The sequence below is a fragment of the Hyla sarda genome, chromosome 11 (assembly GCF_029499605.1).
Source record: "Hyla sarda isolate aHylSar1 chromosome 11, aHylSar1.hap1, whole genome shotgun sequence".
Lineage (NCBI taxonomy): Eukaryota > Metazoa > Chordata > Amphibia > Anura > Hylidae > Hyla > Hyla sarda.
In genome coordinates, this window is record NC_079199.1 from 52,600,522 (window position 1) to 52,626,599 (window position 26,078).

The 26,078-nt window shown below is 43.1% G+C and overlaps 1 protein-coding gene and 1 long non-coding RNA gene across 3 annotated transcripts in view; one reads left to right on the forward strand and one right to left on the reverse strand.

Annotated features, from left to right (window-relative positions):
- ASPG (asparaginase) overlaps positions 1–26,078 on the reverse strand; it is a 93,337-nt gene that overhangs the window by 16,476 nt on the left and 50,783 nt on the right. Inside the window, exons 9-12 of the mRNA XM_056545569.1 lie at positions 18,569–18,682; positions 11,606–11,725; positions 10,311–10,406; positions 8,652–8,815 (exon numbers count right to left, since the gene is read on the reverse strand). Of these exons, the coding sequence (XP_056401544.1) occupies positions 8,652–8,815; positions 10,311–10,406; positions 11,606–11,725; positions 18,569–18,682 (494 nt within the window). The remainder of the gene's footprint in view (positions 1–8,651; positions 8,816–10,310; positions 10,407–11,605; positions 11,726–18,568; positions 18,683–26,078) is intronic.
- On the forward strand, positions 4,493–25,059 carry LOC130295164 (uncharacterized). 2 transcript variants are annotated; one of them, XR_008848718.1, is made up of 3 exons: positions 4,493–4,774; positions 5,053–5,189; positions 24,886–25,059. It is a non-coding gene; the product is annotated as an uncharacterized LOC130295164 (long non-coding RNA). The 2 variants fall into 2 exon arrangements; XR_008848717.1 differs by lacking the exon at positions 24,886–25,059 and having other exon boundaries at positions 5,053–5,274.

Genomic DNA, 26,078 nt, shown 5'->3' on the forward strand with positions numbered 1-26,078 from the left:
TTATCCCACTACACTGGGAGGAAGTTTCTTACATATTACGTTCCAGTGGGAAGGCTGCAGCCATTTACGTCATAATCTGTCCCAAGTTGCGCTTGTTTTGCATAACCATCTCCGGTAAGCAGGACCACATATGTGCCCACCCGTTTAATCCCTAGGTATCACACTACTGGGCACAGGTCTATCTCTCTAAAAGGGCCCTTAGGCACCTCAGTGGTAGGTATACACTTGCACTAGAAGACCTTGTTTTAATTTCTGTACCTCTTCCTTATGTACTTCTCCTCTTCTGTAAACTATCTATCGTGCAGCACAGCATGTATTGGTTTACAAGACTTTGCCCATAAATGTGATGGGTAGCTGGGTGGCAGCGGCGCTGTGTGCAACTTACAGTTTATCACAGTTAAATATGTAATACTAATCCACAATGATTTCTCAGCTCAATGGTCCGTGTTGTAAAACAGAGTTAAGAACCAATTACGCTTGTTTAGAAGTCAATTAATGCTCCGCCGCCTCATCCTAATAGAATCCACGGCTCTAATAGTGTTATATCACTTACTATAAAAGTACGATCCTAGCCAGCACAAGTCTGTCTTTCAGAGGAATATATACTGGCTGCACTAGAGGACTGTATAGTCAGTACATCCAAGCATTCACCTAATGAAACCTAGGCACCATATATAATGCTTTGGGGGCTCAGTCACACTTGCGTGAAACTTTTGGCTCAATAAACAGATCCTCCCCTGGGGTGCATTCACACATGGGTGGATCTTCTGTGAGTTTTCCGCTGTGGGTCTAGCTATGGAAGATTTTCTGCAGCAGACCCTATTGAAGTCAACAAAATCTGCTGTAGATTTTCTGCTGCAGAAATTCTGTAATGGAAAAAACCCACCAAAAAAAAAACTCAGTGTGAACATATCCACAGAGGTGTATTCAAAATGAATGGGAAATATTAAAGGAAGATCTTGTACTTCTACTTTCTGTTGGATCAACTTCTGACTTTGGCTCAAAAAACTGCAATGGCAGTTTCCCCCAAAAATGGGACTCTGAAATCTCCAATGTGAATAGTACCAGTGCTTATACTTAAAGGGGTACTCCACCACTGGACATCTTATGCCCTATCCAAAGCATAGGGGATAAGATGTCTGATTGCGGGGGTCCTGCTGCATCCGGTGTTCGTTTAGAGCATATGGTGAAGCGCCGGATGCTCGTGACGTTACGGTCACGCCACCTCAATGCAAGTCTATGGGAGGAGGCGTGACAGATTGTGGGGGTCTCCAGCAGCGGGACTCCGTGATTAGACATCGTACCCCTTTAACCACAACCCCATTCATTGTCTATTGCAGAATACTGTAATTGGTTATGGCTGAATAACATGTAAAAAATGTCTTAGTTTTTTCCTCTTCATTGGAAATGCTCACCTACCACTTGTGTCCATAGGTCTCTCCTTACAGATTATTCACATTAGAAATACTAACAGAATCTGCTCTATGGGAAGAAAATCCTGAGAGGAAAAACAACCAGGACCTGTATTATATAATCCCAAACCAACAAGCCCATGCAGGAACTCCCAAGGCTGCTATCCTGTCTGAACATCTCATCTTGGAATACGTAATGCCAGCAGCGTGGTATGGTATCCGTCCTCAGAACAGGAGTGGTACTGATAACTTTCATGTAGAAATGTTCCAGAAGGACCTGAGGCGCTGGCAGGGTGTGGCAGCAGAGGCCTACTTTCTCACATTAGTAAAGTTCAACTCTCACAAAGTTTCACCTTTCTGCTGCCAATGGCAGAAGTGAAGAATCAAGACAGTGACCAAAGGGAACAAGTCAATCACTGCACACACGAAACGTTTATAGCGATCCCACAAGGTGAAATACATGTTAAGGATACATTTACACATACTGAATATGCTGTAGTATTGTTGCTGTTGATATAAAACAATTGAACACAGCATAAAATCTGCAGCAGATACCTTACGTGCAAATGTACCCTTAGTGCTCGTTCACACGAACTTTACACTGCGGATCCACTGATGATGGACCCCTAAAGTGTGCCTCCAGATGTGCCTGCTCGAAGTGGCAATCCGCTGCTACGAACAGACACACTGCTGCGATATGTAAGTCGCTCACACACATCGCGGACGCTCCCCCTGCTCCCTGAGCTAGGGCGAGAGCAGCTGCATTTGACCGAGTATACTGCACATGCGTGCGGCGACTCACACATCAGTGTATCTGCTCATAGCTGCTCCGAGCAGGCACTTCTGAGGCACACTGTTGGGGTCCATCGTCAGCGGATTCACAGCTTAAAATACGCTGTGGATCCTCCCGTGTGGGCGGGTACTCCGCTGGAAAATATAATTTTTTTTTAAAATCAACTGGTGCCAGATTTGTAAATTACTTCTATTTAAAAATCTTAATCCTTCCTCTGTAGTATACAGCATCTGATCAGTACTGGAAGTTCTTTGCTTTTTGAATTTCCTTCCCGTTCTCTGCCGACACCTCTGTCCATTTTAGGAACTGTCCAGAGTAGGAGCAAATCCCCATAGCAAACCTATTCGGCACTGGACAGTCCCTGACATGGATGGAGGTGTCAGCAGAGAGCACTGTGGTCACCAGTTGATTTAAAAACATTTTTCCACCGGAGTACCCCTTTAATGTCTATTCACACGTAAAGTATCCTATGCATATTTGACGTGCAGGATTTGATGCGGGAGATCTGAAGCTGTGTTCGATCATTTGGTTTACATTACAATCTGCAGCTTCAAATCCTGCATATATATATATATATATATATATATATATATATATATATATATATATATACATACATACAGTATATATATATATGTACACATACACACACACACACACAGGATACTGTACATGTGAATAGACCTTTAAAAAGGGTTTTTTAATGCTCTGGTCAATTCAAAATTGGACCACAGGAACTCTGACTGTTGGGAACCCAGAAATCAGGATTAAATTGTGGGGGATCCCTCCAGCAAGTGTTCAGTTTCACTGCAGCTTCACCACAGCAAGAATAAAGCATTACTTAGTGGCCATTGTAAATAAATATTGCATAAAAGTGCATGCAGGCGCTGCTGGAAACAATACTAGATTGTGTAGAGATTAGAAGGTCACTGAAGGTCTCAGCAATAACAGTGTCCATATAGATTAGATTAAAGGGGGTCAGACCAACAAACCCTGGAAGGAATAGCTTCTCTCTGATCGCTGTCTAAACACAGTATGGATATTGGTTAAACTTGATAGACTCTTGTCTTTTTATTCATGAAGGGGTAAGAGTCAGGAGCTCCTTTATGGAAATCACTGGGGATCCCAGCAGTCAGACCCCCTGGGATCAGACACTTACCTATCCTGTGGAAAGGGGACGAGCTTTTAAGTGCTGCAGTACCCCTGTGTAACTATGTAAGATTGCACTGGACAATTTGATGTGTTTTAAAATTCAAACTGTGGCAACATTTTTATTTTGCCATTACACCTGGGCTGCCACAACTAACTGATAAATCTTAAAAGGGTACTCCGGCGCTTAGACATCTTATCCAGCTGTCACACCCCCTCCCATAGGCTTGCATTGAGGGGTGGAGCGTGATGTCACACGGGGGCGGAGGTGTGACATCACACGCCGCCTGCCCCGTGGTCGCCGGTAATCAGACCCGGAATGAACAGGCTCCGGGGACTGATTTTAACTGGGGTGCTGCGTGCAAGATCACGGGGGTCCCCAGCGGCGGGACCCCCGCGATCAGGCATCTTATCCCCTACCCCTTGGATAGGGGATAAGATGTCTAAGCGCTGGAGTACGCCTTTAACTTACCTTCTGCTGCTCCTCGATGTTGCTGGAATTGCTCTCCCAGGCTCTGGCCCGGTCTTCTTCCAGCTTTCTGCTCCCAGCTAATCGCCAGCCTTAAATGGGTATTCCAGGAGAAAATCTTTCTTTTTATATCAACTGGCTCCAGAAAGTTAAACAGATTTGTAAATACTTCTATTAAAAAAAATCTTAATCCTTCCAATAATTATCAGCTGCTGAAGTTGAGTTTTTCTTTTCTGTCTGGCAACAGTGCTCTCTGCTGACATCTCTGCTTGTCTCGGGAACTGCACAGAGTAGAAGAGGTTTGCTATGGGGATTTGCTTCTACTCTGGACAGTTCCCGAGACAGGCGTCATCAGAGAGCACTTAGACAGAAAAGAACAACTCAACCTCAGCAGCTAATAAGTACTGAAAGGATTACGATTTTTTAATAGAAGTAATTTACAAATCTGTTTAATTTTCTGGAGCCAGTTGATATATATATATATATATATATATATATATATATATTTATATATATATATATATATAAATAAAAAAGTTTTTTTTCCTGGATAACCCCTTTAATGATGTTCTGCATTGGCCAGTGATAGGTTAAGCCAGTATTTCCCAACCATGGTGCCCACAGCTGTTGCATAACTACAACTGCCAGCATGCCCGGACAGCCAACGGCTGTCCGGGCATGCTGGGAGTTGTAGTTTTGCAACAGCTGGAGGCACGCTGGTTGGGAAACACTATGCTAAGCTGTAGTGTGATGTTATGGGCCTGGCCCCCTTCCTGATGCCCCTGCACGTTACATCACACTGCCGCGCAGCCTATGACCGGCCAAGGCGGGACATCGCTTTGAACAGCAATTAGCTCAGCGCAGTGTGACATGTGGGGCGCCACAAGCAGGAAGAAGACCAGAGCGGGGGATGAAAAAGCGATTCCAGCGGCACCAGAGGAGCGGCAGAAGGTAAGTTAAGGTTTTTATCAGTTTAGTTGCGGCAGCTTCGGCATAATGACAAAATAAATATTTTTGCTGGAGTTTTCCTTTAAGCATCAAACTCTGCACATAAAATGCCCCTGTACATGTTGCATTGTTTTTAATGGGAACAGTGGCTCTTATTCTGCAAGTTTTCCAATGTATGGGCAGCTGCTGCCATTCTGAAAACAACTTGTACCCTTCAACACAATATAATTTGTCCAAAGTGGAAAACGTCTTTAATATTTATACATTTAACATTGCTTTAGCTTGGACGAAAAGTGAGAAAAGAGATGTAAAAAGGATCCAACAAACATATAAGAAGAGTCTACACAACTACCTGGCGTAAGTCACCCGATGATTGCGACAGAAGGCATCAAGTGTTCCTACACCGTGCCCACAGCAGGTACATTAGTAAGCGGCTCCACCTTGAAGCGTCCTTTGTCTGTACATGCCCACATGATAATCTTATAGAATAAACTTTATTCATACTTCTGGTTTCCTTTTCCTAATTAAAACAATTGTCTTCTTCCCCAATAATAAAGGATTTCTGAATGACATCTATGAATAATGAATGGATGTAATAGAGCACTGCACTTAGTAATACCCTAATACCTATAGTATTGCCTTTTCAGCTTCACATATGCATTGCCCTTGGTAAGGTCACCTTAAATGTATTATTTTAAGTATACACAGTACACCGTTGTATTTTCCCTTATCACCAATTAAATGGGAGATGCACAATTTCACTTTCTTATCTTAAAGGGGTACTCCATCTGGCCATGAGGGGCGTGGCCGACTCCCGCAGCGTGAAAACAGCATTGGGAACATTTCGTTGCGAATGCTGGCCAGTGGAGTACCACTTTGAAGGGGATTGAGGAGTAGATAAAACATAGCTGCTTTCTTCCATATACAGGTGAAACTCGAAAAATTTTAAAATCGTGCAAAAGTCCATTGTATCTCATTAATGTAACTTAAAAGGAAAGGAAGCATGAAGTGCTCCAAAATCTCTTGGTAGACGGATGCGTTGACCCTGGACTTAAAGGGGTTATCCAGGAAAAAAAAATGTTTATATATCAACTGGCTCCTGAAAGTTAAAAAAATTTGTAAATTACTTCTATTAAAAAATCTTAATCCTTTCAGTACTTATGAGCTGATGAAGTCGGGAACTGCCCAGTTTAGAAGCAAATCCCCATAGCAAACCTCTTCTACTCTGTGCAGTTCCCGAGACAAGCAGAGATGTCAGCAGAGAGCACTGTTGCCAGACAGAAACCAACAACTCAACTTCAGAAGCTCATAATTATTGAAAGGATTAAGATTTTTTAATAGAAGTAATTTACAAAACCTGGAATACCCCTTTAATGAAGCACAGTGGACCAACACCAGCAGATGACATGGCTCCCCAAATCATAGTAATTGGGGGGGCTTTGGGGTTTTCATGAGCTGTAAGCCATAATGATCACAATTATGACAAATCACGGCTTGAACAATCTTGTTTTGCATGTAATCAGTCTCTCTCATATATTAGTTTCACCTTTTAAGTTGCATTACTGAAATAAATGAACTTTGAACAATATTGTAATTTTTCGAGTTTCACCTGTACAAACTGAGGACAGCTGTGGTGCTGTATGGGTGGTCTTGCAGTTTAGCTCCACTGAAGTGAATGGAGCAGAATTGTAAAGCCACATACAACTTGAGGACAGGTGTGGTGCTGTTTTTTGGAAGAAAGCATCTATGCTTTTCTTTTTTTTTTTATTTTTTTTTTTTTTTAAATCTCTGATAACCCCTTTAACCCCTTCATGATCCAGCAATTTTTTTTTTTTTTGGTTAACATTTTCTTGCTCCTCATATTTTTATTTTACCACTGACAAAGTAGTATTAGGGCTTCTTATTTGCAGGACAAGTTGTACTTTTCATTGGTTTACTTTATTTTATCATATAATGTATTATGGAGCCAAAAAATATATATGCAAGGCAAAATTGAAACACAATATGGAATTGCACAATTTTTGGGGACAATAGTTTTTTCAGGGTTCACAATACGGTAATTCTGACATGCTATCTTTATTCTATGGATCAGTACAATTTCAATGAAAAAAAAAAAAAAGAAAAAAAAAGTTTGTTTAATGCCATGTTTTGACCCCTATAATGTTTTATTTTTTCCACCTATGGAGCCACGTTACTATGTACTTATGCGTATATATAACTTTTTGATCCCTTTTTACATTTATTCTGTAATTTTCAGCAATTTTGGCATCTGGAATTTTTTTGCGTTTACGCAGCAGGAATCTAAGGGTTATGAAACAGACCCAATCAGTGGGCCAGCGTCATGTTCCCCTCATCCGTCTCATGATGTACCAGTACGTCATAGGTTGGGAAGGGGTTGAGCAGTGTAAATACTAGACTCACTGATAGGTTCACCTAGATTTGTAAACCAACTAACCAGGTAAGTAGTGTCCAGCTGGAAAGCGGCGGGATGGAGATCACTGACCTAAGACATCATATCTATACAGAACAGGTCATCAGTTACATGCTGTCCAAACCATGGGCAGCATAACGGTGCGTTCACATGATAATAACCAGCAGCAGGTTTCCCACTGAAATCCACTGCAGTATATGCTACAATTCATTTGAATGGGTCCGCTGGAAAACTGCAAATTTAACACTATCGGGGACAGTCAGCGCAATCATTCAAATTAATGGTAGCGTAACTTGCAGTGGAAAATGCTCCGCTAGTTACTGGCGTGTGAACGCACCCTAAAACAGAGACAAGCTCCCTTATAACAACTGTTTACGATTTGCTCTAAAATGCTTCAGCGCATCAGAGCAATCGCAGTTTAGGAGTTCATTCCCACAGGCGGATTCAATTGCGAGATAGTTTCCTGCTACAAGTTTAAACCAGGATGGGCTCTCCGCAGGAGATTTTCAGCAACGGATTTTCAGTGTGGAAAATCTGCAGCAGATTACACTGAATTCAATGGGGTCTGCTGTGGATTTTCTGCAGCAGAAATTCCACTGCTGAAAATCTGCAGAGGAGAGCCCGCCCCGGTTCAAACTTGTAGCAAGAAACACACTGCTATCTTGCAACTGAATCTGCCAATGTGAACGGACCCTAAAGGGGTTTTCCATGCAAAACGTATTCTTGACCAATCCTCAGGATAGGTCATCAAAATCAGATAAGTGGGATGCAGCATAGCGCCAGCATGCACAGTGGAACAGTGCAGGAAACAAACAGCTCTGTACATTGTGTAGTGGCTTCCAGCTGTTCTGCTAGGTATGCTAACGCCACAGTTCTGGCAAACAGCTTATGAGCATGGGTGTCAGTTGCTGGCACCCCACCGATGTGATCCTGAGGACTTATCCAGAGGATAGGTCATCTATAAATCTTGCCCAGAAAACCCATTTAAAAAACAGCCAAGAATGGGGCTTTAAATCACTGGGGAGGTCCCAGTTGGCTTCTTCCTGACCCCTCAGCGTTACATCCTATATAAGTTTGAAAAAAAGACAGAGTCCATCAAGTTCAACCTATAACCATACTGTGTTGATCCAGAGAAAGGCGAAAACCTCACAAGGCTGATTGATCAGCCTTGATCCCTTCCTATTTGTGTATAAATAAGGAGCTTGCTGAATTAAAGGGGTACTCCACTGGCCAGCCTTCCGGCTGCGTTTGGAACATTTAGTTCTGAACGCCGCGCTCGCGCTACGGGGGTTGGCCGCACCCCCTTGCCCCTGTTTCATGCTGCCCATAGCTAGCAAAAAGGATGACTGGTTCCCTTTAATAATTGAAAATACAATAATGACAAGAGCTCTCAACTTTAAAGTAGCAAGTAAGAAGTATACTTTACGTAAATCCTGACAAGATAATCACCTGAACTTCACTGCATTCATCAATGGCGTGTCCCCATATCGGTCCTTGGCGTAAACCGTAGCTCCATTATTCAGCAAATACTGAACCACTTGGTAGTGTCCCTCACAGGAAGCGACATGTAGTGGTGTCCTGCCATCATAGTCCTCACTGCTCAGGTTAGCTCCCTGGAGTGGGGAAAAAACCAAAAACCACTAAACATACCATCTAAACATATGACCTGTGTTTTCTGTAAACACATTATAGTGGGAGGGGATGGTTAATTTTTATATTTATGCCCTTGGTGAACTACGCATACAGAACTTGCGTACATCAGGATTATTTAACCCTAGTCAGTGCACTGTATGGAATTCATGGCTCTTTGGAGGTAGGGCCATAAAGCGGACCTTCAACATAGCATCTCCATACAGCTATATACGGTAGTAATATGAGAATTCTAGCTATTTTAGAGGGGAATCCATATTTACCACAAAAATTTTAACTGCGTGTTTTGAACAAAGGAGGATATTGTCCAGGAAATATTTTTTTCATATATATATATATATATATATATATATATATATATATATATATATATATATATATATATTTTTTAAAGAACATATCTGCTTTTTCTGGCCACTTTTGACCTGTTTGTGCGAAGCTATGCAATTTGCGTAACTCCCATTGACTTTAATAGAAGTTATGCAAACTGAATAGCCCCGCGAACTATGCTGTTAACATGACTCCTGGAGGTAAAAAAAAAAAAAAAACATTAGCTCACGGACTATGTCAATGGGAGTTACGCAAACTGTGTAACTTCCCTGCTTTGGCTGCTTTCGGTTTTCCTGACCCGCTTTGGCATCTGCAAACAGGCTGGATGTGCCCATAAAAAGCAATTTTACCAGATGGGACAACCCCTTTAAATATACAAATGATGTCTTTGGTTTACTGGGGTGCCACAGTATCTTTAGGATTAGGATGCCCAATCTATCTCCTTCTTCTAGGTTAGGCATGGATATAGGTGGAAATGGGAGGGATCTGGGCAGGCATAGCCGTGCTCCTCCAGTGAATCTAATAGCTTATTTCCTCCATACTAAATAAAACACATTTTCCCAGACAATGACGCAGAACATCAAAATACTAGGTAGTGTTCAATACAAAATAATGTCCCCCTATTCAACAACACCAGCGGTTTAATTGCATCCAAACTGGTGGTGAACTCCCAGTGAAACCGCTTTTGCAGTAACCACTGTAGGCAAAACACAGACACCACAGGGAGTAAGAGGGTGGTGTCAGGCCCGATCAGATATAATGCCATTTCTAATATTTTAACAGCCTAAAGCTTAACAAAAAAAAATCCTTCCTACATACCAACAATAGAGATGAGCGAATTTACAGTAAATTTAATTCGTCACGAACTTCTCGGCTCGGCAGTTGATGACTTATCCTGCATAAATTAGTTCAGCTTTCAGGTGCTCCGGTGGGCTGGAAAAGGTGGATACATTCCTAGGAAAGAGTCTCCTAGGACTGTATCCACCTTTTCCAGCCCACGGGAGCACCTGAAAGCTGAACTAATTTATGCAGGAAAAGTCATCAACTGCCGAGCCGAGAAGTTCGTGACGAATCGAATTTACTGTAAATTCGCTCATCTCTAACCAACAAGATAGAAGCAATCCTTACCATGTCCCTTATTGCTTCCAGGGCATTAATGTCTCCGGTTGCAGCCGCAGCACAAGCCAGGGCAGGGGTGAGCGCATCTCTGACTGCCTCCAATTCCTGCAACAGAAAGAAGATGGTGAATAAGATCCAGGGACAATGACTTCACCTGTGACCGCCAAACTAAACACACACAAAAACGAGGCCAAAAACAAGGCATCAATAGCCTATACCAGTGGTCTTCAACATGCGGACCTCCAGATGTTGCAAAACTATAACTCCCAGCATGTCCGGACAGCCGTTGGCTGTCCGGGCATGCTGGGAGTTGTAGTTTTGTAAAACCTGGAGGTCCGCATGTTGGAAACCACTGGCCTATACATTTCCTCCATTCTAAAGTTAGAATTAGCCAACAATGTGTTACCAATGGGAAAAAGAAACACTTATAGGGGTTGTTCAGGTATTAAAAAACACTGGATCGGGGATAAGCATCTGAATGCTGGGGGACCCCCTGTGATCTACAGAACGGGACCCATCAGGAGATCGCTCCAGCTCCCAACTTCTGGGACAAACTTCTGTGCCACTAAGCCAATCACTAGCCGCAACAATCTCTCGCCTCACTTGGTGTTTGGCTAAGTGGGTCGTCACTGCCAAGTACAGTTCATCTCGAAATATGGGGCCCAGAGCAGTCAGAGGTAGTAGACAGGTCTCGTTTTGAAGATTGTGGGGGAGTCCACCAGCAATCAGACACTTATCCCCTATCTTGTGGATAGGAGATACGTTTTTAATATCCAGTTAACCCTCGTAAAACATGCACCCAAGAGTATGTGTTCCATCACACTAAAACAATGGTCTCCCACCTGCGCCTCTCCAGTGGCATGCTGGTAGTTGTAGTTTTTCAGCATCTGGAGAGCACTAAACTTGATGAAAGAAACATGGATGGAGCAGCAATATTGTCATGCAGAATAAGAACATAGGGGGAGATTTATCAAAACCTGTCCAGAGGAAAAATTGCTGAGTTGCCCATAGCAACCAATCAGATTGCATTTTTCAAAGGCCTTGTAAAAAACGAATGAAGCGATCTGATTGGTTGCTATGGGCAACTCAGCAACTTTTCCTCTGGACGGGTTTTGATAAATCTTCCCCATAGCCCCCTGTGCTTCAGTCTCTTCTACAGGTTTTGAACACAACAATGGAGAGGTCCACCTAGAAATAAACTTTTCAGATTCCCGGTCGGGGGCCAATGATAATATAAAGAAAGGAAACTTACTTACATATGACGAATTATAAAAATGAAACTTGAGTTTCCGATGAGACTGTACCTCCTTGCAGCTCACACCAACAGACTTGGCGACAACTTGAATGAACTTGCTGTCCCTCAGGGAGATCTTTGCTCCTGTTGCACTGACCGTCATTTCTCCCCTGAGGTTCTCAAACAGCATCTACAATAAACATGTTCTGGGTTAATATACAGGAATATGACCGATCAGTTATCACTTCTTGATTGGTCAGCGTCTGACTGGCGGAGCCCTCATCAATCTTCAGAATGAGGTCAGACTTGTACAATATGAAAAATAAAAAATAAAACAGACAAAAGCGCAAAGGACATGTGCCGTTACTCCGATGGTACAGAGATAAATGGAAGCAGCAGTAAGGATAACCGCTCACCTGAGGGTGTTATGCTTAGAGAACAACATCTATTGATGCTTGTAACCCAATGATAGGGTGAGAAATCGGGAAGCAGCCTGGATCCTACCCGTCTCTGTGTTCCACAGTAGCGGTCGGGGAAATCAGCGTTAGAAACTGCAAATTGCAGAGGATGAAAACTTGGACCCTCTTGGCGCTCACCCGATGAAAGAATTAGCCGTGGAGGACAGTGGATAAAATATTCAACTCATCTCATGACCTGACGAAGAGGGGGTACCACCCCTTGAAACGCGTAGTCTTTAGCGCTGATTAAAGTAATGTTGAATATTTTATCCACTGTCCTCCACGGCTAATTCTTTCATCGGGTGAGCGCCAAGAGGGTCCAAGTTTTCATCCTCTGCAATTTGCAGTTTCTAACGCTGATTCAGAATGAGGTCGCCACAGTACAGGGCTTCTGACCACCCAATGTGCAGGGTACTATTACAAAGCAAGAGGATGGTGGTACCTGGCCCCCTTCATAGAGGTGATTGGGGGTGGGGTTTGAGCTAGGGCTGGGCGGTATGACCAAATGTGTGTATCGCGGTATTTTTTAAAACTTTTGGCAGTTCCATGGTATATAACAGTAATCCTAGCCCCCCCCCCCCCCCCCCCCCATCGGGATAAATACTCACATATCACCCGCATGCGCTGCCCTCCTTGTCCTGTTTGTTGCGGCCCGCCGGCGCTGACACTCTATACTGTGCGGTATCCCTATGCCCGGGCTTCAACAGGTAAACAAAATAAACTTTAACGCACCTACGTCGGCCTTACGCTGGGGACGGGAATGTAGGACAGCCGTCAGCCTATCACCGGCCGCAGCGATGTTCTGCCTCGGCCGGTGATAGGCTGAGCCTACTGTCTTGTAAGGAGCCGGCTTCTTAGATGACAGTGGGCTCAGCCTATCACCGGCCGAGGCGGAACATCGCTGTGGCTGGTGATAGGCTGACAGCTCTCCGATGTTCCCGTCCCCAGGAAACAAATGAGGCCAGTACCAGACCAACAAGAGGGGAGTTAAAGTTTATTTTGCTTATTTTTTGCAACCCGGGCATAGGGATACCGCACAGTATAGAGCAGTGGTCTCCAACCTGCGGACCTCCAGATGTTGCAAAACTACAACTCCCAGCCAACGGCTGTCCGGGCATGCAGGGAGTTGTAGTTTTGCAACATCTGGAGGTCCGCAGGTTGGAGACCACTGGTATAGAGTGTCAGCACCGGCGGCCGCAACAAACAGGATGAGGAGGGCAGCGCATGCGGGTGACATGTAAGTAGTACCCTGATGGGGACAGCGCTGGGCTAATAATTGGAGGGGGGGGGGCAGAACAGCGCTCGCAGGTCACATAGGATTAGTTCCCTGATGTGGGGAAAGCGCCGCGCTGGGCCGATTCATTCATTCCAGAGGAGGAGGGGCCAAACTGGTATTGCGGTATGGGTTAAAATTTATATTGTGCAGCACAAACATTTCGGTATTCGGTATGAACCGGTATACCGCCCAGCCCTAGTTTCAGCACTGAAAATCAGACCAGTCAAAACTCAACACTGCTATGTATTAGATCCTGATCTTTGCCCTTTATAAACAAAGTACTGTATGTCCTCCTATGTCCGCTGTACGCTGACTAGTAAGCATATGATGCCAGGCACCACACCTACAGCCATATCCCATTCACTGTACTTGCTGTGCAAAACAATAGATCAATCACTACTCTCCCGATCATAATTAACAGGATTGTCTGTTCAGGATATTGAAAAAAAAAAACAAGACATGGCTGCTTTCTTGTAAAAACAGCACCGAACCTGACCACAGACTGCACAAGAGCTTGGCCCCATTCAGTTTACTGCAGCTGACACTCAATACCATACACATCCTACATGACAGGTGTGGCACTGTTTTTTCGGGCAGCCACATTTTTCTAATCCTGAACAACCCCTTTAAATACCAGGTAGCACTTCAAAAACGGCGTCATCCTCTCTCAGTCTAATTGGACAGGTATGAATGATATTAGCTTCGTGTATTAAGGCCGAGTGGATAGGAAACAGATTGTTCATAGATGATAAAGAAACCCAGGAATGAGTTAACAGGCTATCATTATTCCTTATGGACGCTATATAAAAGATCAGGGCTAGGGAAATCCTAGGAACTGTAGTCAACAGTCCTGGAAACTTTTTGGAAGTTCTTATTGTGAAACGTGTAAAAACAAATCATGAAACTGGTTCCTGCTTTGGCAATGTTGTCCATGTCTGATGCAGTGGGGAAGACTTATCTAATAATGGGGGACAGGTCATGCAACAAATGTACAGTGATCCCTCAACTTACAATGGCCTCAACATACAATAGTTTCAACATACAATGGTCTTTTCTGGACCACTGTAAGTTGAAACCAGACTCAACATACAATGACAATCTGGACAAAGACAGTCCAGATCTGTGAAACTTGTCAATGGCCGAGAGAACCGACCAATCAGAATGGGCAATTTACTGGTAAAACCCCTGTATTACTGAAGTGTATGCACTGACTGATGTCTGGTAGCGCCCCCTACAGTACAGGGAGGTATTACATGTTCTGTACTCTTTACCTGTACCGGGTTACCTGCTCCTTTGGACACCAGGTGAGGGAGACTCCATGTTTCTTTTTTAGGACATTGCGTGTACTGTACAGGACCCCGAAGAAGCTCCTGTAATCTACATAGACCAGTGTTTCCTAAGCAGGGTGCCTCCAGCTGTTGCAAAACTACAACTCCCAGCATGCCCTGGCTGTCCGGGCATGCTGAGAGTTGTAGTTTTGCAACAGCTGGAGGCTCCCTGCTTGGGAAACACTGACATAGACAGTGATTACAGCTCCCAGCAGATCTTTCTTACTTTTATATGTAAGGATTTGCTTTATCTATATTAGTTATCTACTTATTTTTCTTTAATTCTTACCTTTTCCTATTTTTGGATGACATTTTGGTGGCTTTAGAACCAATTACCAGGTTTCCATAGAGTTCTAGTTTCAACATACAATGGTTTCAACATACAATGGTCGTCCTGGAACCAATTAATATTGTAACTTGAGGGACCACTGTATATGTTTTATACAATTTTTATGCCCATCAAGAGTGTTTGCAGCCCAAACACATCCCACTGATTCTACTAAAGCCTGTGTCATACTGTGATCCATCGCTTAGTCCGTAGGAAGGATGGGAGTTGAGCAAAAAATAAAAATAAAAAAACACAAGTCCAATCTTTTCTCTCCACTCAACTCCTATAAAAATACCAGACACCCAAGGGACCCCATTTAAAGAAACTGTTCACCCAAACTAAACCCAATACACTGGGTTATAATGTGGGTGAACAGGATTCTAATGAGGGGTCACTTACTTATTTTGGTCCACTGGCTGCCGAGATCATGAATATACTAATAGCAGGGGTGAGCTTAGGACCTTGACCGCGGGAGGCAGAGGCGGCTAGCCGGCAGGAGCAATGCCTTCAATGCACTAGTCATGGATGAAATACCGGAACTTTACAGGCAAATATCTTGGCAACCAGTGGACTAAAGTAAGTAAGTGACCTCCTCATTATAATCCTGTTCCCCCACATTATAACCCAGTGTATTGGGTTTAGTGTGTGTGAACAGGCTGGCAGTTTTTCTTTAAGTCGATGGGTTCTGCGTCCGTCCCGTGCAAATAAATTAGAGCCAAAACAGACCCTGAACGGGTCGGAGCACAATGGCAGTGTCAATCTACCCTTACTGTCGGGACCATGAAGTATACAGGGATAGTTTAAAACAGGCCACGGGCAGCATAAAACCGGTGCGGGGAACGGGTCCAGACAGACTATGATTTACTTAAATGCTCAACATAAAAATAAAAATAAAATCATAGTTTTAAAAAAACACCACCAGGACCCGGGTAAGAAAGTAAAGTTACATAGTACGGTTGAAAAAAGACATGCGTCCATCAAGTTCAACCAGGGAATTGAAGGGTAGGGGTGTGGCGCGATATTGGGGAAGGGATGGGATTTTATATTTCTTCATAAGCATTAATGTTATTTTGTTCCAGGAATGTATCTAACCCTGTTTTAAAGCTGTTAAATTTTCCTGCTGTGACCAGTTCCTGAGGTAGACTGTTCCATAAGTTCACAGTTCTTATGGTAAAGAAGGCATGTCGCCCCTTGAGAATAAACTTTTTCTTCTCCAGACGGAGGGAGTGCCCCCTCGTCCTTTGGGGGGGTTTAACCTGGAACAGTTTTTCTCCATATTTTTTGTATGGGCCATGGGTTCCCGTAATGGTGGGGTGCTTCCCACTTCACCAGCCCCGAGTGTAACATTTCTCCCTCTGTGTATAAAGGGAGTGACACATCAATCAGTGCTTGAAGGGTATGAATAGTTACCCAATTCACGGCTGCCTTTTAAAAAAAATTAAAAAAATTTAAACTAACCCCTGAGCGTTTCAGAGTAAATCATAGTGTGTCCCCATCACGCTCCCCTCATCCGTTTATGTACCAAAATCTGGTACCCTGCTAAATATAACTAACTACAATTCTAACTACACATTGTACAATATGTTCTCAGAAAGCCTTAAGCATAAAAATTCATTTCAAAAACAAAATAGCAATAAAGCCCTGGAAGCTTCGTCCAGCCATTTTTTAATAAAGAAAAATTGCATGGAATGAAAAAATAAATAAATAAATAAAATAAAATCTGTATAGGCTTGTATTAAGGAGGACAGGACTGGAGAATAAAATCTTATTAAAAAGAAAGTGGTAAAAAGTTTTTCGATTAAGGTTTTTAAAGTTTGGACACTGGGTTATATATTTTACATTGTACAATCACCCTATTGCCTGGCACCCGTGTGTAGCAGGCTAAACTTAATCCAGACCCTTACAGTCTGAAAGTGGTCTCCAAACTGTGGCCCTCCAGCTGTTGCAAAACTACAACTCCTAGCATGCCCGGACAGCCTTTGGCTGTCCGGGCATGCTGGGAGTTGCAGTTTTGCAATATCTGGATGTGCAAAGAGTGGAGAGATGCTACATAAGCAGGAATTAATCCCGATTTTCTGATAATTGCCATTTTAGAGTGATCCTACTTCTGCAGGATTATTGGGAATATACTGTATAGCCTCAAAAGCTCTATAAAAAGCAACATTATATTTAGTCCTAAAGTGGTTTTCCAGCAGAAAATACTGATCGTCAATTCTTAGCATATCAGGGTATGATTGGCCATATGGGACCACCATCGATCAGCAGACCCATTCATGGAGCACTGCAATACCTAGTACAGTGACATCCACAGGAGTGAGGCCAGGTCTGGTATTGCAGCTATATATAAAAATATCGCAGCTAAATAAAGGCGCTTAATATTTATAATAATCTTCCCAGCTGGAAACTTTCTAATCTCACATACAAGCATAGATTGGCTACCCTGCAATCTCTGCTGTATGATACACAATGCAGCTTTCACTAAATTTAAGTAGTGGAACTTTAGTCAGGCTCAAACTGCATGGACTCCGCATAATAGTCATATTGCCTTAAAGGGGTCATCTCCAGATTGGAAAAACGTATCCTCTATTTAAAGAATAGGGGATAATTGTCAGATCACCGGGGGAGGTCCCAGCGGTTGCACCACTTCATGATCTCTTGTCTGGTGCCCTGGCTCTCCTCCTGCACAGAGTGGGGTTGCCATTCGCCCTCCATTCATCATCTATGGAAGAGCCGAAGCACTGTACTCAGGGTATCTCCGGCTCTCCATAGAGATGCATGGTGGTGTTGAGCATCTCTTTGTGCGGTGGTTGACACAGCTCTATGAAGGGGGCTGTAGGGGATACATTTTTCTAAGCTGGACCACTCCTAGCCCACACACTTAAGACAAAAGAAGGCCAAACCCACCAACTTCAGCTTATCTAGGTAAGAGAAGCAACCACCAGGCTGTGACAGACATTCATGTTTATGGGAAGGTCGGGAGAACATTAAGCCGACAGCAATTGAAAAAGAGTATAGCCTCCTTTACACTGTGGAGTTAAAGGGGTATTCCAGGAAATGTTTTTTATTTGACTATGCTACAGGGGCTGTAAAGTAAGTGTAGTTCATAATATATTGTCTGTACCTGTGTGTGTGACGGTTTTCTCACAATTCTTATGTGATTTTCACCCCAATATTTATTTTTAACAGCATACAAAATGACTGTTGTCTCGGATTTTTCCCAGCTTGAAATGCGGCCGAGACCTGACTCACTCGTCAGCTGATGACAGGGAGTCTGTCTGCTTCAATGGGTGGAGGGATCGCTTGGTGGGAGAGAGATCAATCTGCAAGTAATGCAACAGCTGGAGGCACCCTGATTGAAAACCACAGGTCTGCAGCTCATTTATGTTTCAATGGGTGGGTTGACTGATGTGTGGGAAGGAGGAAAATTGAATCATGGGATTTGTAGGCAAACAAGAAAACTGAAAACAGGAAATACAAGTTCACAAAAAGCTAGCCACAGTGTTCTGGTGGACTCACAGCATAGCCATTTAGCCCAAGACAAGCGCAGATCCTTCCTAAGCATGACCATTACTGTCTGCCAGGTACGTACTAAAATCACCTTATGCTGGATAACCCCTTTAAGGAGAGCCTAGGAGTACCATACCTGTCTCTTCTGCTCCTGTGTTAGATGGGTTTTGCCAAGAACATAGGACAATTTGGCCAGTGCAGCTTCTGGTGTCAAATCACATCCAGGAATTATTCCGACCACAGTAAGAGCCTGCATGATAAACAAACGTGAAAAACAAACTTTATTTTTTGTCTGAATACTGAAAAAAATAAAATAAAAAACATTTATAAGCAACAGGAAGCCAAATGTAGCCATACATCTTTTATTAAAACCAAACCATCTCTACTAAATTTTATGTTAAAGGGGTACTCCAGTGGAAAACTTTTTTTTTTTTTTTTTTATCAACTGGTGCCAGAAAGTTAAACAGATTTGTAAATTATGGTAAAGGTAGAAGAACGATGCACTCACCACAATAGCAGGTACAAAACTTTCTTATTTATTCAGGACACGCTCCACACGCTGGTTTTATGCTTCTTCACCGGTCCTGAATAAATAAGAAAGTTTTGTACCTGCTATTGCGGTGAGTGCATCGTTCTTCTACCTTTACCATATTGTCCATGCGATTTGTGCACTATTCGGTCGCACCACCGTTAGCATACCTGAGATCACTCCCAGTATCGCGGCCACTACATTAAACGGAACGGTATGGACTGAAAGTGGGAGAGCTCTGAGGAAGTATCCTGCGCTTGTGCCGGACACCAGCTGTTTCTCCTATACCACAGATTTGTAAATTACTTCTATTAAACAATCTTAAAGGGGTACTCCGGTTAAAAACTTTTTTTTTTTTTTAAATCAACTGGTGCCAGAAAGTTAAACAGATTTGTAAATGACTTCTATTAAAAAATCTTAATCCTTCCTGTACTTATTAGCTGCTGAATACTACAGTGGAAATTCTTTTCCGTTTGAAACACAGAGCTGTCTGCTGACATCATGAGCACAGTGCTCTCTGCTGACATCTCTGTCCATTTTAGGAACTGTCCAGACTGTTCTGGACAGTTCCTAAAATGGACAGAGATGCCAGCAGGGAGCACTGTGTTCTAAAAAGAAAATAATTTCCTCTGTAGTATTCAGCAGCTAATAAGTACTGGAAGGATTAAGATTTTTCAATAGAAGTAATTTGCAAATCTGTTTAACTTTCTGGCACCAGTTGATTTAAAAAAAAAAAAAAAAAAAAAGAAGTTTTTCAAATATACCCCTTTAAGGGCACACTAAAACTAGAAATAAATGTTTACAGTAAACAGTAGATAATCTTGTCCCCAGTTTGATAACTGGGGATCCAACTAAAGATGAGCAGTGTAAATTAAACTGCAGTGTGCACATGTGACAGTCACTCTATCCACATCTAAAAACAAGAAGGAGAGCTCTCCATAGTGTAATTCCAATGGTGTTTAAGGGTTAAACGGAAAATATATTAAAAAACGTTCACCCCGAGTTGTTGTGTAACCTCATACACAACAATGGTTTGCACATGTAGGTAAAATAGAGACGACGTCCGCAGCCCTATGGCTCGAATGCAGGTGTGTATAGGAAGGACTTCAATGGAGACCCGGCTCAACGTGGCGCAGGGCTGACTCGATGCACAGCCAAAGTAAAACATGAAACTTTTAATCCCAAGATGCAATGCGTTTCACTGCGCTTGCGGAGCTTCTTCAGGCATGTCAAGGAAAGTTAAGAAGCTGCGCAAGCGCAGTAACACGCGTTGCATTTTGGCATTAAAGGTTTCATGTTTTACTCTGGCTGTGCATCGAGTCAGTCCTGCGCCATGTTGAGCCGGCCTCTCCATTAAAGTCCTTCCTATACACACCCTATTCACATAGGAGACTTAGGACCCCTTTTCTCAAAATTACTTGGGGTCCCAGTGGTGGGTCCCCCAGCAATCATACACTTATCTCCTATCCTGTGCATACAGGAGAACTGGTGATGGTGAGTGAACTCCATATAGGGAACCTGTCATCCATGTTAACGTATATAATGCTTGGCAGCGAGTTACATAGGTGTTACATAAAATCTTTCTTACCATGCCCAGAAGACGTTCTTGCTGGCAATGATGGTGACGATATGAAATTTGAAAGGTGTCCCCTGCTGGCCCGTATATAGTCCCCTGGGCAGGAGCCATGCTCTTCTAGTCCCGTCTTCTGGGGCTGTCATCTTGCCCCTTCAGCATTGACATGGCCTGCATCTTCACTCTGCTCTGTCTGCTTAGGGAGCAAGGTGGTGGAACCAGGCTGTCAATCACACTGAGTGGGCGTGACTACAACTAGGGTAGAGTAGAAGAGGATGGCTTCATGCCCAGGGGACTACTTACAGGTCATTGGGGACACCTATCAAACTTCATATGTCCACCATCGGTGCTGGTAGGAGCGTCTGCCAAGGATGGTGAGGAAAAAGATTTTACCATATCTAGCGCATTGTTACACATATCTGATGACCGGTATCTGATTACATATCTGGTATCATATCTGATTACATATCTGGTATCATATCTGATTACACACAAATCTGATGACCGGTTCCCTTTAAAGATACCCTGAATTACCAGTGATAGTTGCCAAGTAACCACTAGCCTTCCTCTCTGTGTGATCACCTTCACACATATATGATGTGGTATCTTCTGTTCACTCCTACCCACTTATGTATGGATTTGGGGGGTTCACACACAAATTTTATTTTAACGCCACTGTAATTTTTGATGGGGGAAGGAAAAAATTTCTCTTTACTTTATATTTTCCATTGCTTTTAAGTACCCTTGACTACAGGAGTGTTTTTCCAAGAAACCTGTCTGTTTTGTTTGGACAAACAATTTTTAGTCCCCTGATGAGAAGCAGAGCAAAAGGAGGGATCACTTTGTAGCATCTCTCTGCATAAGCTGAAGACCTTAAATTGTCTCAGAAAACCCATATAGGGCATTTCAGAAAGGATAGGGGATAAGAAGTCTGATCACTGGGGTCCCGCTGCTGGGACCCCGCGATTTCGGTGCAGCACCCAGTGTTCGTTTAGAACGCTGGGTGCGGGCGGCTGGGGGCGTGATGTCACAGCCACGCCCCTTGTGACGTCACACCACGCCCCCTCAATGAAAGTCTATGTGAGGGGGCGTGACGACCTCCCCGTCACGACCCCAGCCACTCACAACCAGGGTTCAGAACAAAATGTTGCAAACACTGGGGCAGCGGAGCACACCTTTAACCCCTTAACGACCCAGGACGTACTGGTACGACACAGTGATCTCCCTTTCTATAACACGGCTGGGACCACGGTGCAGTGCGGTATTAACCCTTTGGACGCGGCGTTCAAACGTGATTGCCGCATCTAAAGTGAAAGTAAACTACCTCCGGCTAGCTCAGTGGTCTGTTCGGGTCCGCCGCAGCAAAATCGCGGTATCCCGAACAGCTGGAGGACACGTGGAGGATCCCTTACATTCCTCCTGCGTGTCTGATCGCCGAATGACTGCTCCGTGCCTGAGATCCAGGCATGAGCAGTCAAGCGGCAGAATCATTGATCAATGTTATCCTATGGGATAACAATGATCAATGTAAAAGATTAGTGTGTGCAGTGTTATATATATATAACATTACAAATAAAAAAAAGTAAAAAATAAAAAGTTATAGGGGTAGTCCAGTGGTGAAAAACTTATCCCCTATCCTAAGGATAGGGGATAAGTTTCAGATTGCGGTGGGTCCAACCGCTGGGGCTCCCCGCGATCTCCTGTATGGTGGAACCGGCTCGCTGGGCTGATAGCCGGCCGACATGCCCCCTTAATACAACTCTATGGCAGAGCTGGAGATTGCCAAAGGCAGCGCTCCGGCTCTGCCATAGAGTTGTATTGAGGGGGCGTATCAGCCACCGCTTCGTGCAGTGGTCCACACGCCCCCTTCCCGCGAGCTGTCGGGGCCCCATACAGGAGATCGCTGGGTGCCCCAGCGGTCAGACCCCCCGCAATCTGAAACTTATCCTCTATCCTTAGGATAGGGGATAAGTATTTCACCACTGGATATCTCCTTTAATAAAGATCATTTAACCCCTTCCCTAATAAAACTAAGAATCACCCCCTTTTTCCCATAAAAAATTAATAAAAATAAAATAAAAACAGTGTAAATAAAACAAAAAATAGACATGGGGTATTGCCCCTTGCGCAAATGTCCGAATTATAAAAATATATTGTGAACCCAGAAGAAAAAACAGATCCGGCACAGTCCTATGTGACTGAGTGAAAAACTCCTGATACAACGTAATTTGGCAAGGCAGGTTTGCAGACTCCTATGGGTGGTGCTCTAACGCTAATGGCACAGGTAAAAAGTAATGGTCACAAGAAGAAGTAGTAATAGCGGAGCAACTCACCCGGATGTGCTGGAGGCGATTCAACCGAAGAACATCGCGGTCAAGCGAGGAAGCAGCAGGATGCTGAAGATGTTAAGGGGGAAGTCAGACGTCGGGCCACTGCCATATCGTATCGATCCGTCGCTGGGGCCTGACGAAGCACCAAACAGTGCGATACGGCTGTGGCCCGACGTCTGACTTCCCCCCCTTAACATCTTTAGCATCCTGCTGCTTCCTCGCTTGACCGCGATGTTCTTCGGTTGAATCGCCTCCAGCACACCGGGTGAGTTGCTCCACTATCACTACTTCTTCTTGTGACCATTATAAAAATATATTGTTCATTAAACCGCACGGTCAATGACGTGCGCGCAAAAAAATTCCAAAGTCCAAAATAGCGTATTTTTGGTCACATTTTATATCATGAAAAAATGAATAAAAAGCGATCAAAAAGTCCAATCAATACAAAAATGGTACCGCTAAAAACTTCAGCTCACGGCGCAAAAAATGAGTCCTCATACCGCCCTGTACGCAGAAAAATAAAAGTTATAGGGGTCAGAAGATGACATTTTTAAACATATAAATTTTCCTGCATGTAGTTATGATATTTTCCAGAAGTACGACAAAATCAAACCTATATAAGTAGGGTATCATTTTAACCGTATGGACCTACAGAATAAAGAGAAGGTGTCATTTTTACAGAAAAATTTACTGTGTGGAAACGGAAGCCCCAAGAATGGTGTTTTTTCTTCAATTTTGTCACATAATGATTTTTTTTTCCGGTTTCGCTGTAGATTTTGGGGTAAAATGACTGATGTCATTACAAAGTAGAATTGGTGTTGCAAAAAATAAAAGTGCAAAAACGGAAAAACCCCAGGTCGTTAAGGGGTTAAACAAACAACTAGCTAGTTTAGGCACCTGTCACTCAAGAAACCGAAAGCATGAGAAGACTGCAGAAGAACTCATGCAAAACAACCCAAACAAATGGTGCAAGAATGAGAAAATTGTGATGTACTATTAGTGTACAGAAGGGAGGAAATTATTTCCTGTAGGTTGTTGGACACGTTAGCGTCTGCACATCCCACAATCTGGAGACGTCCTGGATGGGAATGCCAGATGCAATAAACTGGACCCTGTGCATACAATGTCACATAGGCTGAAATGTTGCCCCCTTGAATGCTTTCACTGGAACAAAAAAAAACAATGTCTGATCCCCAAATATATGTGAACCCAGCCTTACCCACCCTAGCAGGCTGCACAAGTGACGTGAAAGACAGCCCTCCATGGGATGAGCAGTGGAGAAGGGATGTGCTTCTCAACTGTAAAAGCTAGATCTTCATTTTCAGGGGGTCTTCTAGTTTTATTATAATAAGCTTAAAGGGGTACTCCCGTGGGAAACTTTTTTTTTTTTTAAATCAACTGGTGTCAGAAAGTTAAACAGATTTGTAAATTACTTCTATTTAAAAAATCTTAATCCTTCCAGTACTTATTAGGGGCTAAATACTACAGAGGAAATGCTTATCTTTTTAGATTTCTCTGATGTCACGACCACAGTGCTCTCTGCTGACCTCTGCTGTCCATTTTAGGAACTGTCCAGAGCAGCATATGTTTGCTATGAGTATTTTCTCCTGCTCTGGACAGTTCTTAAAATGGACAGCAGAGGTCAGCAGAGAGCACTGTGGTCATGACATCAGAGAAATCTAAAAAAGATAAACAATTCCTCTGTAGTATATAGCCCCTAAAGAGTACTGGAAGGATTAAGATTTTTTAATAGAAGTAATTTACAAATCTGTTTAACTTTCTGGCACCAGTTGATTTAAAAAAATAAAAATAAAAAAAATAAAAAATAAAGTTTTCCACGGGAGTACCCCTTTTTAAAGCATACCTGTCAGATCCCACACAAAAAAAACAAAAAAAACTGTTATATGTTACTCAGTACATAATCCTGATCATGTACCTGTAATTTTTATGTCTCTATCGCTCATATTTCACACAAAAATAGCATATTACAGCTGCTAATTGTCTTTTCCATCTTGCCAAAGGAAGGAGGCGTGCCTTTCCCTTGCCTGCACTGCAATGACTCCTCTCCCTTCCTCACTCTGCTGACTCACTGCTCCATGGGACATGGCAGCCCTGCTCTGTAACCCTTTCTTCTCTGGATTTATGCTGTACACAAACTGATTATTGGAGATTGCCTGTACTCGACCACCAAAGACAATATGGTGAGTGTATAACTTAGATCTTCCTATGTCATTCATGTGTGTCATCCTTAGGCAGTCCGGTCATGACTTATAGTTTTGGAATAGTTGGAGATACATTGTTTGGATAACTCTTTTTTGCAGCAGTGTTGCCTTCAGCTGTATGCCAGCAGCTTTTGCAAAACTACAACTCCCAGCATGCCCAGACATCCTAGGACTATCCAGGCATGCTTGGAGTTGTAGTTTTGCAACAGCTGGAGGCACATGCTTGGTAAAACTCTGTGTTACAGTAGTGTTGCTGCAAGCTGTGTTCCTACTGCAGCCTTGTCGATCAGCATTCTCATGTCCATGACCCTTGGACATGCTCATGCTGCTGTGGGACACATCAGTGTCCCAGGGGGTATGGGGACCCCTACTGGTCGAATTTTCTTAGTCCGTTTTCTTTTATAAAATGTGAACATTTTTTAAAGAGGTATATTAGAAAAACTATTGTTTTGCCAAGATGTACAACATATAAAAAGTCTTTTTCTGACAGTGCCCATTTAAGGTTGATTTATTGAAAAAGCATGTCAGCTTCCCAAAATACTTTGTGCTTCAATTCACACAACCTGGAGTAATCATGGGACTACATTGACTAGATACAACTGTAACCACCTCTCAGCTCTCAGTATTAGGTCAATACAAGTTTTCAGCCTCTGGGTGCAGACAATGAAGCTCCCATTCCTTGACAGCAAGCAGAGGTCTTCGAACATACAGTCTTTTAGAAAGTTGTAAAACTAACACAAAGATTGAGCTTTGAAATAAATAAATAAAAAACTTGAAGCTCTGCTGAAGAGTTGCTTTGTGTTTAGCAGGTTGCTCTGGGTGACTCTGCAGCATTGTGCGTACTCTTAACATAATTAAAGGGTGTCACCGAGTCAGTGACGCCCGTCATCGGCCACAAAGTTTATTGTAATATAAACAACCAGTAATTAAAAACATGGAGCATAACATTAAAATGAAGATCATATCATACACAAAATATCTTGTCCCATGCT